This window comes from Manacus vitellinus, unplaced genomic scaffold, assembly GCF_001715985.3.
Source record: "Manacus vitellinus isolate BGI_N305 unplaced genomic scaffold, ASM171598v3 scaffold_10_pilon, whole genome shotgun sequence".
NCBI lineage: Eukaryota > Metazoa > Chordata > Aves > Passeriformes > Pipridae > Manacus > Manacus vitellinus.
In genome coordinates, this window is record NW_021938838.1 from 1,402,900 (window position 1) to 1,417,056 (window position 14,157).

The 14,157-nt window shown below is 46.2% G+C and overlaps 1 protein-coding gene across 2 annotated transcripts in view; it reads left to right on the forward strand.

Annotated features, from left to right (window-relative positions):
• WDR59 (WD repeat domain 59) overlaps window positions 1-14,157 on the forward strand; it is a 46,767-nt gene that overhangs the window by 18,210 nt on the left and 14,400 nt on the right. Inside the window, exons 12-19 of one of the 2 annotated variants that reach the window (XM_018082670.3) lie at window positions 1,376-1,508; window positions 4,614-4,738; window positions 5,617-5,781; window positions 6,582-6,677; window positions 8,007-8,163; window positions 9,426-9,495; window positions 9,762-9,915; window positions 13,434-13,490. In XM_018082670.3, the coding sequence (XP_017938159.2) occupies window positions 1,376-1,508; window positions 4,614-4,738; window positions 5,617-5,781; window positions 6,582-6,677; window positions 8,007-8,163; window positions 9,426-9,495; window positions 9,762-9,915; window positions 13,434-13,490 (957 nt within the window). The remainder of the gene's footprint in view (window positions 1-1,375; window positions 1,509-4,613; window positions 4,739-5,616; window positions 5,782-6,581; window positions 6,678-8,006; window positions 8,164-9,425; window positions 9,496-9,761; window positions 9,916-13,433; window positions 13,491-14,157) is intronic. The other variant, XM_008919674.4, reaches the window with a different exon arrangement.

Genomic DNA, 14,157 nt, shown 5'->3' on the forward strand with positions numbered 1-14,157 from the left:
TGTGTGGAAAACCAGCTACTTTCATTTGTTTATTTTGCAACCTGCTAATTTCATTACATTGAAGATAAAATGAACCATCTCTGCCACTGATGATTCTGTAGACCTCCATCATATCCCTCCTCACCTGCCTCCCTTTTCAAGTCAAAGGGTCGTGATTTACTTCATGCTTTGTGCTAGAACTTTGATTGTCCTTTTACCTTTCATGACCCTTTTTCAGTTCTACCATATACTTTTTGGGTTGGGGATCTGAACCTTGTTCTTTCCACAGAATTCTCACTACTCACTTTGATTTTTGAAGTGTTGGACATAATTCCATGAAAACATCAGCTTAGTCTGGCCTGTACATCTTGTTCCCTCAGTCGGCTTGAACTTGCCATTTTTTCCCCATGTTCATTGCTTTATATTTACCTGAACCAAAGTTCGTCTTGCATTTTAATACAGTTACTCCTGTAAGGTCCTTCTGTGATTGTTTGCTGTCTGCCACACTTGTTGCTGCCCTGAAAAACTTGGTGGCATCAGCAAACCTGGTCATGTCGCTATTCACCTCCTATTCCAGGTTTTTAATGAATATGTTGAGAAGCATGTGTCCCAGCACAGATCCTGCAGGAGTCCTGCAGGTCTGTAACAAACTTTATGAAAAATGACCCTTTTCTCCTACCTGATATATCTGTGAACATTTGATTTCTTTCCTGTCTTTAAATCAATTGTTTGTTCATGTCAGAGCCTTTACTTTTCCTCTGCTGGCTCCCACTCTTTTGTCCTTGTCTTTGTCTGGATCAAACTACACACATGATGGCATGTTGCTGGTGACCAATGCTGCAATTTGCTACATCACACTGTTATCCTTTCTCTTCCCTATGTTTCTTCTCTTCATCTTCCCAGTTTTCCTGTGCTGAACTTAAAATACAGGGTTTTATGGCCTCATTTTGATAGAGAACCTGGAACACTAGGGCCCTTAGTATATACTTGGGTCTCTACTGGAGTGTAAATATCAGTCACAGAAAGTATGCTACTATTACATTTGACTTAAAAAATTAAACAAATTTTGACAAATTATTTCAAGGACTTACAGTCATATCAGCTTTAGTTTTGATTAAAGTAAAACCTCTGTTACTTAGACTGGCCCTGTCGATTAAGTGGCTTTGTAAGTGAGCAGGAGATTTGTCCAGGCTGTCTGAGGTGACAGAGCTGAGGGTGCTGCAAAGTGGAATATCACCTGTCTTCATCACAGAAACAGTGCTGAGGTCTTAGTCATGACTGTTGCGTGGACCTACCTTGCAAATGCATCTGTCTGGAGGAATGAGTTCTTTAGTGGTGGCTCTTTCCCCAGCTTGGATTCTGTTGTGCAGCATGTGCATGTGTTTGTTCTTTTCAGCTCTGTGCTAATGATATCCTGGATGGAGTTGAGGACCTGATTGATGGGATTTCTCACCTGCCAGAGCCAGACAAGACCCTTCACCCCCAGGATGCGGAGCCCCAGCATAACTCTGGACACGGGGATGAGGAAGGTGAGAGAAGTGATGCCTTGTGGGACCTCAAACATCAGTGTTTTTGTGTCGGGAAGAAGGCACATCTTGGCATAAGAAAACCTCGTAGGCAAAGCACAATCTGGTGTTTCAAAGGTTAATGGATTCCCCATTAGGGAGGAAGAAAAACACTAGAGGTTCCTCAGGATGGTCCTCCCAAGTTTCTTCTCTTCTAACACAATGATTCTACCTGTAAAACAAAACTCTTCCCTTTATCATTTAATTCCTTCTGATTATCATTTAATTGCATTCGCTTTAGGTTGTAGTTGTGGCTTGTTGCCAAAAATAAGGCAATCAGTCAGGCAATAAGGTAAGTTCTGGCTCAAGATGAGTTTAAGCCGAGAGATGAGCCCACAGAAGAGGGGCATGTGTGGGTAAAGCACTCTGACACAAGCTGCTCACATCACCTCTGCTGGGGCTCACTGTGTGAGCTGATCTAACAAGGAGATATTTGCTGGTGTCTTCACCAGAAGTGGATATGGAGAGAGCTCATGAATTTTTGGTAATCTATTAGTTAGAGGTGGCTGAAGGCTGGCAGAGCAGAGGGAGAGGAATATTGTCTCCAGCTTCTGAGTGCCAGAAAGGTGGATGGGAATGGGTCAGAGACCTTAACAGAAAGCATTGGTTTGGCTTTATAGAAGAGGAGGCCCAAAAGGAAGGAACATGAAGGAGGGTTTGTGTGGTTAAGGCTCTGGCCAGGTTAAACATTCAGGGTTAGTGTTTGAAGAGTGTAAATACCAGAATAGAAGAATTTGGAGCAGCTGAGACCCGTGGTGGTGACATGCATGTGAAAAAGGTCTCTAAAGAGATTTTTGCAGCTGTACTGAGGAAGAAGAATTGGGTGCACCCACACCTTTGTGTCAGTTTGGTTTTAAGGTCACAGCTCCTTTCTGTATTGTAGCAGTGCTACAATGGATCCCCATGTGAGGGGTTTACAGGGGAGGGATTTGATTCTCCCTTTGACTTGCTGACAAACTGCAGAGAAGGGGAGGAAGTGGTCGAATGTCTGTCCTTTGAATAAAGGAGCCAGTTGTGAGGCCCCTTAGTGAAAACATCTCTTCCTAACTGGAAGTTTCCTGCCCAGCAATCTCCAGTGGAGTTCCTCTCTGCCACCTGTCCTATGTGGCACCGGAACAAGTTTCTGAAAGACACCACCAGTTCTGTCTACAGGAGGGTTTTATGATATGACAGAAAAGGCCTGGCTACCTGTGCTCACCATGAGCAGTATTTCTGGGGTAGCACAACCTCTTCTGCTCCAGCTGGGAGCATTAAGTGTCCTCATTCTGGCTGCCTGACCTCTCTTTTTTCCACAGGAGAGAGTTAACTCTTTCACTGCCCCAATGAGGTCACATCCATACGTACTGTGTAGTTTCTGTGTGGGTCTGGCTTTGGTTCAGACTGGTAGGGTTTTCCTTGTGGCCAAAGGGAATGCTTTTCTGTAGCAGGGTAGATTTTACTGCAAATAGCATGACTGCAGGATTAATGTACAAGCAAATCCCTAGGTAGGAATTTCAGTGCTTTCTAGCCTAAAAGCTATTGTGGACTGTTGATGTTTCAGCCTGGAGGTGGCTGCATTTCAGCTGCAGACAAAGCCTCCATGTTACATTAATAAAGCACTTTGGGGGATCTTTGAAGGGAGCAGAGCTCTGCAGGTAAATCAGGAAGCCCCCAACTGTGCCTTCAGTGTGCAGCTCTCCTTGCTGCTGCTGCATATAGAGGAGCTTTAGGAATCTGTACAAATATGTGGCTTTTGGGGGATTAGAAACTAATTGGAAGGGAATGGGAGGAGAAGACAAAGGGAGGGTACTGCACATACTGGGAACCTCAGAGATGGCTTTTCAGTAAGCTGTGTGGTGTCTCGAGCTAGAAATAATTATCTTCCCTGAGAGCCACTGATCTTCCTTTAATCTCCTTTTCAGCTCCCTTTTCTGAGGTATATCTAAGCACTGTAATAAAATTGCAAACAGGAATGAGTGGCTAAGCATCCTTACCTATCCAAATTCAGTAACCCAATGGGCAGCAGTAATACCAGATATTTGTCCCAGCAGCAAAGTCAGTAACTTTTAGGCAAATGCCTGTAAAAGGTCAACTTTTTGCATTTCTTGTAATTTATTTTTTTGCTAGGAGTTGTCTGTGCAATGTGATATTTTAAGTGTGAGAATGACAGCTGAAAAGATCAGGACTTCCCTTCTGCCCTTGGAACTATCATCAGGAAATATATTTGGCCTTAAGAAGTGATGCCACAGTGAAACACTCTCAGAAGGAGCTGCCCCTGCCCTAATGGGGGTACATAGCAAAAAAAATGAGGCAAAAGCCATGCACAACCACAGGCAGAGACCGATTTTTTTCTGAAACTCAGTGAAGTTTGTCATCTTAACCATAATTCCTTGTGTCCTGCAGTGCTTGCCTGGCTGTTTAAATGTATTCTGGCCTTCAGGGATTATTGTCCTCCTGAAAACCGTTTGAACTGGAGAGCTAGACCCAGCATTTTGATGAGTCTTTAAAGACTGTTAAAGCACTAGAGTGCTTTGCAACATTAAATGCAAACGGCTGCTACAAATGAATTAAGCCTCTATTAGGACCAGAAATACTCTCTGCTCTCTCCCAAAGCATTGTTATACTTTGGAAGCTTTCCCTGAAAGCTAAGAGTGGTGATGGTGGGGGATGGTTAGTCCCAAAGACCAGAGCTCCTCCTGGAGAGTGCTTTGGCTGCAGTTCTTTCCCACTGAACTGGGAAGCTCCAGTTCAGCTGATTGTGACTCTGGCAGCACTGTGTAGGGAGGAGAAGGGGTCTCAAATGAGAAGAGAAGGACTGTTTAGGGCTGTACAGAGTACAGGCAACTTCTGTAACCTTCCCAGGAAGCCTGTGTGCAGACAGGTTTGTTCTTTTGAAGAGAAGGGTCAGAAGCCTGCCTGTAAACAACAGCTGAGACCCTCCAGCTTGCAGGGCTTTGCCAGGTAAAACTCATACCTCCATGTGTCAGAAGGGCAGAGGAAAACCTGCTGTCTTGGCTGCCTCCTGACATTGCCTGCCCAAAGTCTGTCTGTAATGGTTTGGCTCAACCTGTTTTCCATCTTTCCCATCAGCCTTAAAAGAAGATTTCCTGAATGACCCTCTGGTGGGAAAGAAAACGGACCAGCTGGGGCTGCCTCAAACCCTGCAGCAGGAGTTCTCACTGATCAATGTGCAGATCCGAAATGTCAATGTGGAGGTAGAGAGTTTCCTTTTACTGGCTTCTTAGGAGGGGATGTGGGCAGGCTGGCTCATGGGAGCCTTTAGAGGGGAACCTTCTTTGCTACAGTGACTGCTGTCTGTAAACAAGTTTTATTTTAAGCTGTAGAGATCCTCTTGGCCAGGGGTAGTAAGAAAGAGGATAATCCCAGACACTGGGAGTGAGGGAAGTGTTTCAGCACAGTAAGTACACTGGCTGATCTTGAGAAGACTGTGTGGTGTCTTCCTCTCTGCCTGGACTGCAGAGTGGAAAGCGATGTGTTCCATGCAGCTGGTCTCATTTCAGCTGTTTCTGAACCCCATCTGCTGAGCCTTCCCTATCTTGCACTCTCTCCCTCAGTTTTGGCATCTCCCTTGCATTCCAAACCCTCCTCTGTGCATGGAATCTGGCTGGAGGTACAGCACTGGACTGGGCTAGGAGGCCACTGCCTGTCTCCTTTCCTTACCCCTGTGGTTTTGCAGCTCATGGCATGATCCTGGTGGAGTTTTCTGAGACAGTGGTACAGAATCTTAGATGATGCCTGTTACTGCTGCACTGGGCCTGGAGCTCTCCATGACCAAGTGAAGTGGGCTGGAGTGCAGCAGCTTTTGGGAGCAGAGCCTGATTCCTGGTGCTGCCTGGGCTGGCCTTGGTTCTCCAGATGCTGGGATGCTGGATTGTCAGTCTGCTGGTGCAAGAAGAGTCTGTGCCCATCTGCCTGGGGTTTTTTGCTGTAACCGTGTTCCCTGCCCTTGAGAACAGCTTGACTTTGTCTTATGGGGCTGTGGAGGAATCAGTCCCTCAGCATGAATTTAAGCCACTTTTAAGTTAAAAAGTCCCTGGAGATGTGACTACAGAGCAGTTTCTTTCCCTCACAGATGGATGCAGTGAGTCGCAGCTGTACGGTGTCGGTGCACTGCGGCAACCACAGAGTCAGGATGCTGGTGATGTTCCCTGTCCAGTATCCCAATAACGCTGCACCGTCCTTCCAGTTCATCAACCCAACCTCGATCACAGCCTCCATGAAGGCAAAGCTGCTGAAGGTGTGTGTGGAGTATGCACTGTCTTTATAAAAATACAAATGCTGTATGCTTGATGTCTAGATTTTACTGACACAAAACATCTGATCTTGCTGAAGACATTCCGCAGGTCATACTGAACTGATAGATTGTGGAGCCCAAAGGATGAGGTTTCTGTTGGCATTGCACCCAAGTATTTGCCTTTCTCTGCTGGTCCTTTTTAAACACTGCTGCTGTGTTCCCGTGTATTGCCTGAGGATCCCTAACATCCTTCTCCTCATGCAGTTGCCCTCAGCCCCCCTACTAGACAAAATGACCAACTAAGGATCCAGCTGCAGAATGATAGTATTTTTGAGCTGGGTTGTTGCTTCCTGCTCTCCTTCACGAACTGTTTTAAAAATGAGGGGACTTTTTTCGTGTGGGCCCTGCCAATTCCAGACCTGGTGTTTGATCGTCTCGTGTAGCAAATCTATTGCTAATGGAATCCCTTCCCCATCAGCAAGTTGATGGAATGGTTTGGGTTCCTTCCTGAAAAAAAAATTGACCCAGTTTACCACAAACTGGTATGAAACATATGGGTCACAGCAGTATGGAAGCCCAAATCCTGGCTCAGAGTGTGCTGCATCCACATGAACCTCAGTGCTCTGATCAAAGCTCACAGCCATTCCTCAGAGTACACAGCACACCAGTGGCTCCAGTGCATGTTAGGGGGGATGTCTTTGGCTTCTCTGGGTCCTGGCATCTTTGCTGCTCTGCAGACAAAAAGGATGTGAGCAAAGTGTAGATGTAACCATGATTCAAGCTGCATCTTGTATGTATTCCAGATACTGAAAGACACTTCCCTGCAGAAAGTGAAGCGGAACCAGAGCTGCCTGGAGCCCTGCCTGCGTCAGCTGGTCTCCTGGCTGGAGTCTGTCGTGGTACGGAGGACTGCGTGGGCTCTCTGCCCCAGTTTGTTGTCTTCTCCCATGCCCCACACTTCTGACTCTGCAGTGAGAGCCTGGCCTCATTAGATGTGTAAATAGACCCCTGTGACTGGCCATTACATTTGTGTGAGCACTTCTGGTTAACGTTGAAGAGAACTGGGTGGATGATCAGACGTGTTTTGTTTCCACAAATGAGGCCCTGAAGGTTTGCTGCTTTGGGAAACTCTGATATTCAGGTTGGGGGGAGTGACTGGGGCTTGGACAGTGGTGCATGGTATCTTCCCAGCTCAGAATATATCTCACTGAGTGCCAGGGCATGGTTATCATCTGTGAGAGAAGATAAGAGGCCTCAGGGAGTTGATGGATTCATTCTTGTCTGAAAGGCAGTGGCAGATGTCTTTACCTTCTCAGTTAAGATCCTGCTAGTCCTATTCTAGGGTTTTTGTTTTATTCCCTTAAAAAAAAAACCCAAACTGTGAAAATCTGGGTTTTTTTGAAGCTTTGTGCTGAGGTTTTGTAAGGATGATACTGCAGATAAATCCAAGTCACATTCTGCTCTGAGCTGAGAGATCTGTGATACCTACTCAGCATCCCAGTGTCAGCTATTTGGTCTGTGTGTGGGTGAAGTGTACCAGAGTGGGTGTTTTTAGCATTCAGGAAAAGATTGGAGAGTCTCCTCAGGTTTCTTTTCTGAGAGGTTTTGTTTATTCTTCACAAATAAAGGGCTTTTTTTTTTTTTTTTTAAATGCAGAAAGGCTTAATTCTGTTTGGTTTCAGCAGTAATATTGTAAGAGTGGGAACTTTCCCTGCTGTATGGAAATCTGATGACTCAAGCCAGGCACCACTGCCTTTAAAGAATTCCTTTAGACCTAAGTTGTAGTGTTCTTTATCCAAATAAATGCAGATTTCTGCCAAAATTCCTATGGATAGGCTTGAGGTCCCCCAGTATTTCACACCACCTGCCTTCCTCACTTGAAGGCTCCCAACCTGCATTTGATGCCCCACAGTTGTGTGGTATTCCCATTTATGGAGATTTTGTCTCCCTTGCATCATTGAGGTATCAGGTTTAGCTCAGCTTGCTGTCTTGAGAGTCATCCAGAGTGTGAAGGTCAGATTTCTGTATACTTTCCCACTGTTTCTCCCCAAGTTAAACTCTGCATTTCAACATGGTTTGCCTTTGCAGCCGTGCTCTGAGCTTGGTCTGCTCTGGCTTGAAGGATGAGCACCTCCTGTGAGGCTGGTTGGCAATGCCATGTCCGGTTCTCTGGCTGGATTTCTTTCCTGTGGCAGCAGGGGTGTGACCTTGGGTAACTTGTGTTTCAGAACCAAGAGGACAGCACGTCCAGCAATCCCTACGCTTTGCCAAACTCCGTAACACCCCCCTTGCCCACGTTCGCCCGGGTCTCCAACGCCTACGGCTCCTACCAGGACTCGAACATCCCATTTCCACGGACCTCTGGAGCCAGGTTCTGTGGTGCAGGTTAGCCCATCGCTGATGTGTTACAACAGCTACCCGGGGAATGCTCCTTTTCAAGTCTTGGGGAACACCTGCCTCTGAACAAGGCTTTGGTCACTGCCATGCAGCGAGTAAGAAATGATGTTCAAGTGGCGATGTCGTGGTAAATTTATGGATGAGACTAGTTAACAACTGTTTGCAGTTGGTGTTGCATGGTGGGATTTTAGGATTTGGAAATGCAAGCTGTCTGAAGAGATGGCCTTTGGCTTGTGGCATGCCAGAGGCATTGACAGATCTCTTATACAGAAATCTGGGAATAGCTGTTTTCTTGCCTGGTTCTCTCCTGCCAACATCACGTTGCTGGATGTTTTCTGGTGCTCAGTCTTCGTGAAATTCCTGTGGTTTGGGGTTGAACTTAGCCCTTGATGAAACCATATTCTTGTTACTAACCATTCTTTTCTCATCCTGCACTCTCTCTGATGTCCAAAAGAGCTTTCCCAAGGTCATTGGGAAACTTCCCCTAAGCGGGAAATGGGGTGCAATCACATCCAGGTTTCCAGGACAGCATACAGGGCAAAGATCATTCAAAAACAGGTTAAGGTCTGAGTGAGAGCTGTTAAGTTTCACTGAGCTGTTTCAGATGCATGCATGCTTCCTCTGGACCTGACTGCATCCCAGTCTGAGTGTGTTTTGAAAGCTGCTTTCTACACAGGCCTCTCAATTCCCAAGCAAAAGTAAAACAGAATAGTACTGCATTGAATAGGCTCAGTGAAACCTGCTAAGTCCTGAAACTCTTGCAAGACTGGGTGGCTGAAAACACTTGAGGTGCTAACAAACGGGGTAAGTCTTGTGAGAGAGTGCTTTGGAGTTGGCTTCAGATGGCTGGGGCTCTCCTGTTGAAGAGGAGAGTTGTACAAGCTGCAGTGGTTTCTCTCCATTGCCAAACATTGCCTCACTTGCCTCTGGAGCATCAATGCTTGACAGGTTCTGGTGAAGAGTAAAACATGAGCAGGTATTTGCTCATTTTCCTGTCTTTTCTGTAACAGCTGTAAGCCACTTGAAATGGTGCTTTTAAGAGAAACATCTCAACAAAACATGCTTCAGGGAGGGAATTTGGGTTGAGAAAATGTGGTTGTCTACTTGTAGTTTAAAAGTGCTCGGGGTAGTGGATAGGTGCCCAGCCCCTTGCCTCTGATACCTTAAATGGTATCCAGGTTTCCCTGTGTTCACCCTTGAGTAATCTACTCCTTGTTGCACGATCTTTATGCCATGTTCTGTCTCTTCAGGGTACCTGGTGTACTTCACAAGACCCATGACCATGCACCGCGCGGTGTCTCCGATGGAGCCCACGCCCAGGTGAGTGCCCTGCGTGGCATTTGGTGTGTGCTGCAGTGGGCAGGAAGGCAGGAGAATGTCAGAACCTACACTGGAGCTACTGACCTCTAGTGTTAGCTGTGCCCTCGGCACGGAGAACCTGGGCCCTTACATCGCTGTGCCTCAGCAGAGACTCCTTTCAGGACACGGGAACCAATGTTTGCAGCTCGGGTTTGTGGAGATGTCAGCGGGAACCTGCAGGACCTCTGGTGGGTGAAAGCCCCTGAAAGTGTATTCCCTTTTTCCAGGTCCCTGTCAGCTCTATCAGCGTACCACAGTGGCCTCATCACTCCGATGAAGATCCGCACGGAGACTCCGGGCAACCTGCGTCTGTACAGTGGGAGCCCCACACGCAGCGAGAAGGAGCAGGTCTCCATTAGCTCCTTCTACTACAAAGAGAGGGTAAGTACCAGACCAAAACACTTCTCCTAACACTTCAGCTTTTGTGATCTCTTTTCCTTTAATTTAGCATTTCTAGTAAGAGAAGCTTCATATTCCTCTCAAGAAGACATTTTTTTACAGGCAGCTCTGTAAAATGTCAAATGGATTTATCTCCTATTAGTCACTTCTTTACTGATCCTCTCTAGCATTTGACCTGCTTATTTTGGTGTTTCTCTATGCTGACCATCAGAGTTTCCTTCAGTGCATTACACTGTCTCGCTTTTCATTACATAGGGTTAAAATCTCACACTTTAAGAAGTCATAGTCTCCAGATAAGTACATATAGGCAGCTTTTGCTGTTCTGGGTACTCCCTGACATATGTAACTGCAAAGGGTTTTGGCTCTCTCCAGCTTACTGCCAGCCTCTCCTGGATTATGGGATATAGTTGGTTATTTCTATTTCAGGTGTCTTTTTCAGGGATATATGCCCCTTGGGACCTTTTTTTTTTAAACAAAAATCATTCCTGCATGATTCTCTGAAGATCTTCCAATCCACATACTCCTGGTTTAGGTGTAGGTTTTGCTGTCACTGCTGTTTACAAGCAAGGCTTTGGGGGGAGAGTGGGATTGTTTCCTTCTGTTGTAACTGCAGAGTGGCCACAGGGTAGTTGTGAAGCAGCTGTGAGGGCCTGATGTGCCTGGAACAGACACTGTGGGATTAATAGGCTGAGCAGGTTTCTCAGAAACAAACTCTGGGCTTCAGCAGGGGATGAAGTGGCTTGCAAAAATGCAGTAAGCTTCCACTGAGAGCCTAAGAACTTGGGGCATTTGAGTAGTTTGCTCACTGTCCATGTAGAGGGCACTAATCTGCTGCAGCAACAGAGAGCCTCCAGCTACCCCAAGGAAAGCTAAAAGCTGTCTGCACTCTGCTGCAGTGCAGCTTGGGAACTCCTGTCCTGGGAGCAAAGGGAAAATCAGAGCCTTGAACTCCCATCCTTCCTGGGCATTGAAAGAGGTCTTGTTTTTCTAGTGGTGCTGGATGTGGCAGCCAACCCTGTCTTTGGGACTGTGTCCTGCTTACATGTTATTTATTACACCTACCACACCTCTGGCCCCAGGTGCAAACTTTGCCTCCATGCAGACCCCAGAAGACTCTGAGACCCCATTCTGGTTTTTTTCCCCCACACCACCTTTTTTTTTTTTTTTTTTTTCTGAAAAGAGAAAATAGTGCTGCCTGGTACAAGAATTACAGCCTGTCCTCGTCTTTGCAGGAGAGTTTATTTAAAGAGCTACCTCTGTCCTCTGCAGCATGCTTGTCTCCGACACGCAGCTCTCTAAGATGACAGAGAAGGCTAAAAATAACATGTGGAAGCAGCTTGGTGCAATTTCATGTGACCTGTCTCCCCAGCCCTCGTATAGATGGCGACAAGATTTTTGTCACGGGGTAAAAAAAAAAAAATCAGGAGAGCAAAGCCATGTCTGCTGAAAGCCAAGGGAAATTCCTGTGTTCTACTTCCCCCTGCCAAGGTATCTCCTTGCATGCTGGAAGAAATGTAAGGACTCTAGCAGGGAGCTAGTTCTAATGTTCTTGCAGATGACATAGTTTTAAAAAAACCCAAAAAACCTATATCTCCCTTCAGCAGAGGTTTTCTAATTCTTCAGGATTTGATGTCATGGCCTCTGTTAGATCAATGCTACATATTTTTATGTCACTTCATTGTGAGGCTTTTAAAAAGCCCAGACTCTGAGTCTAGTTAACTCCTTGCTCTGAAGCTCGGATTTTATGTTTGCATTAAATAGAAGTTGAAATTTTGTGCATTAAACTCTGATAACTTCAGGCCTGACACTGAATTTGTCAGCGTTAATCAAGTATTTAAATCCCATGTAGCAGCAGCCACTGGCATCACTACCATTAGCAAACAAATGGAATCTGCCCATTGCTAGACAGCAAAGATGTCATGTTCCCATAAAGGCAGGGGAGCTACTGAATCCAGCAGAGAGCTCCTTAGTAAACCAAATTGAAACTCACCCTGGCACTGAGCCTCTCTGTGCTCATTTAAGTGTGTGTATACACACACACACACGTATATATATCTTTCTCACTTTTTATGCACACATGCACACTCCTCCTTCCTTCCTCCCTCTTTTTCACTCCTCAAAAAAACCCCACTGAAGAGCAGCAGTCAGCAGAAAGGAGGAGCTGTATCTGTACTGTGCCGATGCCGTCAGTGTTTCAAACCTGGGTGTCTCTTAAAGAAGGTGCCATGGCTGTGTTTTTTCTCCCTACAGTTAGAGGGTCATGCCAGTGGGGACACAGGGACAGCTCAGCCTTGCTGTACACAGTGATGGTGACAGTGGTGACCTTATGCTTCCCATCAGGGAGTTGGTGGGCAGACTGAGTGTAGTTTTTTACTTCTCCACTGTACCAAATTCCCTTCAACTAACCCTTTTCTCCTTCTCTGTGAGGCCTGATGAGGAACCTGTAGCACAGGGCTCTCTCTTTCCATGGGGCCCTGCAGCCTCAGCTCCCTGGCTGCAGGGTTCCCCCAGCAGTGAGGTGCACAGGGATGTAGAGGCTGAAGGCATGGCTGATGGTCCTGACTGTCTATCACCAGCTGAAAATAAATGTTACATACATTACATATGACCCAAAGAACCCCTTCTATTGTATTGACTCTTACAGAACTGTACACAGAATATTTTTTTGAAGTGAGTGTACAGTAATGTGGTTTGAAAGATCCCATTTGTTGTTGCTATAATACTGCATTGAGTTCTGAAATGTCTGCAGGTTCCTAATGAAAACCTACTCTGGAGCTATCCTGCATCATCAGTCAGCGAATTTGATTGCTCACTCAATCTGAATGAGTTCCTCAACCCGTAATGACAATTTCCACATGGCCCTGCCAAGTAGCAGTGTCTCTACATCCCTTCTAATATCCTGACATATGGCTTTTATTGTTTAAAATGAAAGTGAACAGTTACAGCAGGTTCCAGTGAATGAAGTCCTGGAGCATGCTGAATGTTAAAGGGATATCTGAGTAAGCAGGAGTGTTTGTTTAGCTTCCTGCAGATTTCTGTGCCATGGCATTGGACAACTGTGGTAAAAATGATGCAGTTTGCACTTCAGGCAAGAGGAGTAAAACTGATTAGAGTTTAGGCATGCGGGGCACTTGGGTGTTGTCCTCTGCTCAATTCATGGTACACAAAGCAGTTCGGTGCTTCTTGCAATAATACAACTCTGTGTGGAAGACTTTATTCAGATTTGGGGTTGCCAGTCTTCCATCAAAGCTGGTATGGGGCACAGGCACAGCAGCTCTTGCTTTGCCATGGCCGTAGGTAACGTTGCGTGGTGCAATTGTGTGAGGATGAAAGCGGGGGAATCGTGGTTTGCAACTGTTCATTGTGTAACAGAACTGTTGGGACCAGTATCTTTTACTCTGCTGGTTCAGGGCACTTTTCATTTCAGTTTATTTACCTCTGTCTTTAATTTTCTTGGTGTCTCTCTTCCCTTTTCCTGGGTATAACGTTTTCGCGTACAGATGTCTCCTCGCTCTGCCCGGCGACGTTGGTCCATACAAGCAATTAACGACTTCCCGGTACTGTGTGCTGTGCTAATGCTGTCCTTGATATGACCCTGTCTTCTGCCCAAGGGCCCAAGAATAAGATGCCACCTGCCTGCCTTTGAGCAACCTGCACAGGAGTGGGGGAGTCGCACTCCACACAGGGCCTAGGGCTGCAGTAAGAGCTGTAAGTGGACAGGAGCAGACAGCAGCTGGCAGGGTACAGTTGCTGACCCACAAGATGCCTGTTCCACCTGGCCTTGCAGTCAGGAAAGGATGCCAAGGGATAGTTTGAAGCATAAGAAAAGATCAACTTCTAAGAAAGAGTGCCCTGTAGAGGAGCTGAGTGATTATTATACATCATCAACCAACTGATGAGACTGACATTAGAGCACCTCATTTCTGAGAAGATAAAGCCTTGCCAGAGAGGGAGGAAAGGTCACTTAAGAGCTGTGGAAGGAACAAACTGGTTGAGTTCCTGACAGTGATCTGTCATCTCGTTAAAATGTGTTGCCAGTTCTCAATGCAATCCACCATACAGTCTTATTTCCTGGACCAGTAAATAGAATTTCTCCTTAATTTGTGATCTTCTCCCAGCCCTTGGAATTGCACCGCCCTGCATTCAGTTGGAGTGGTTGCACTTCCAACCACCCTGGTACTGCCTCCTCCTGGCACCTGCCCTTCTGAGTTTGCTTTGAAGTAG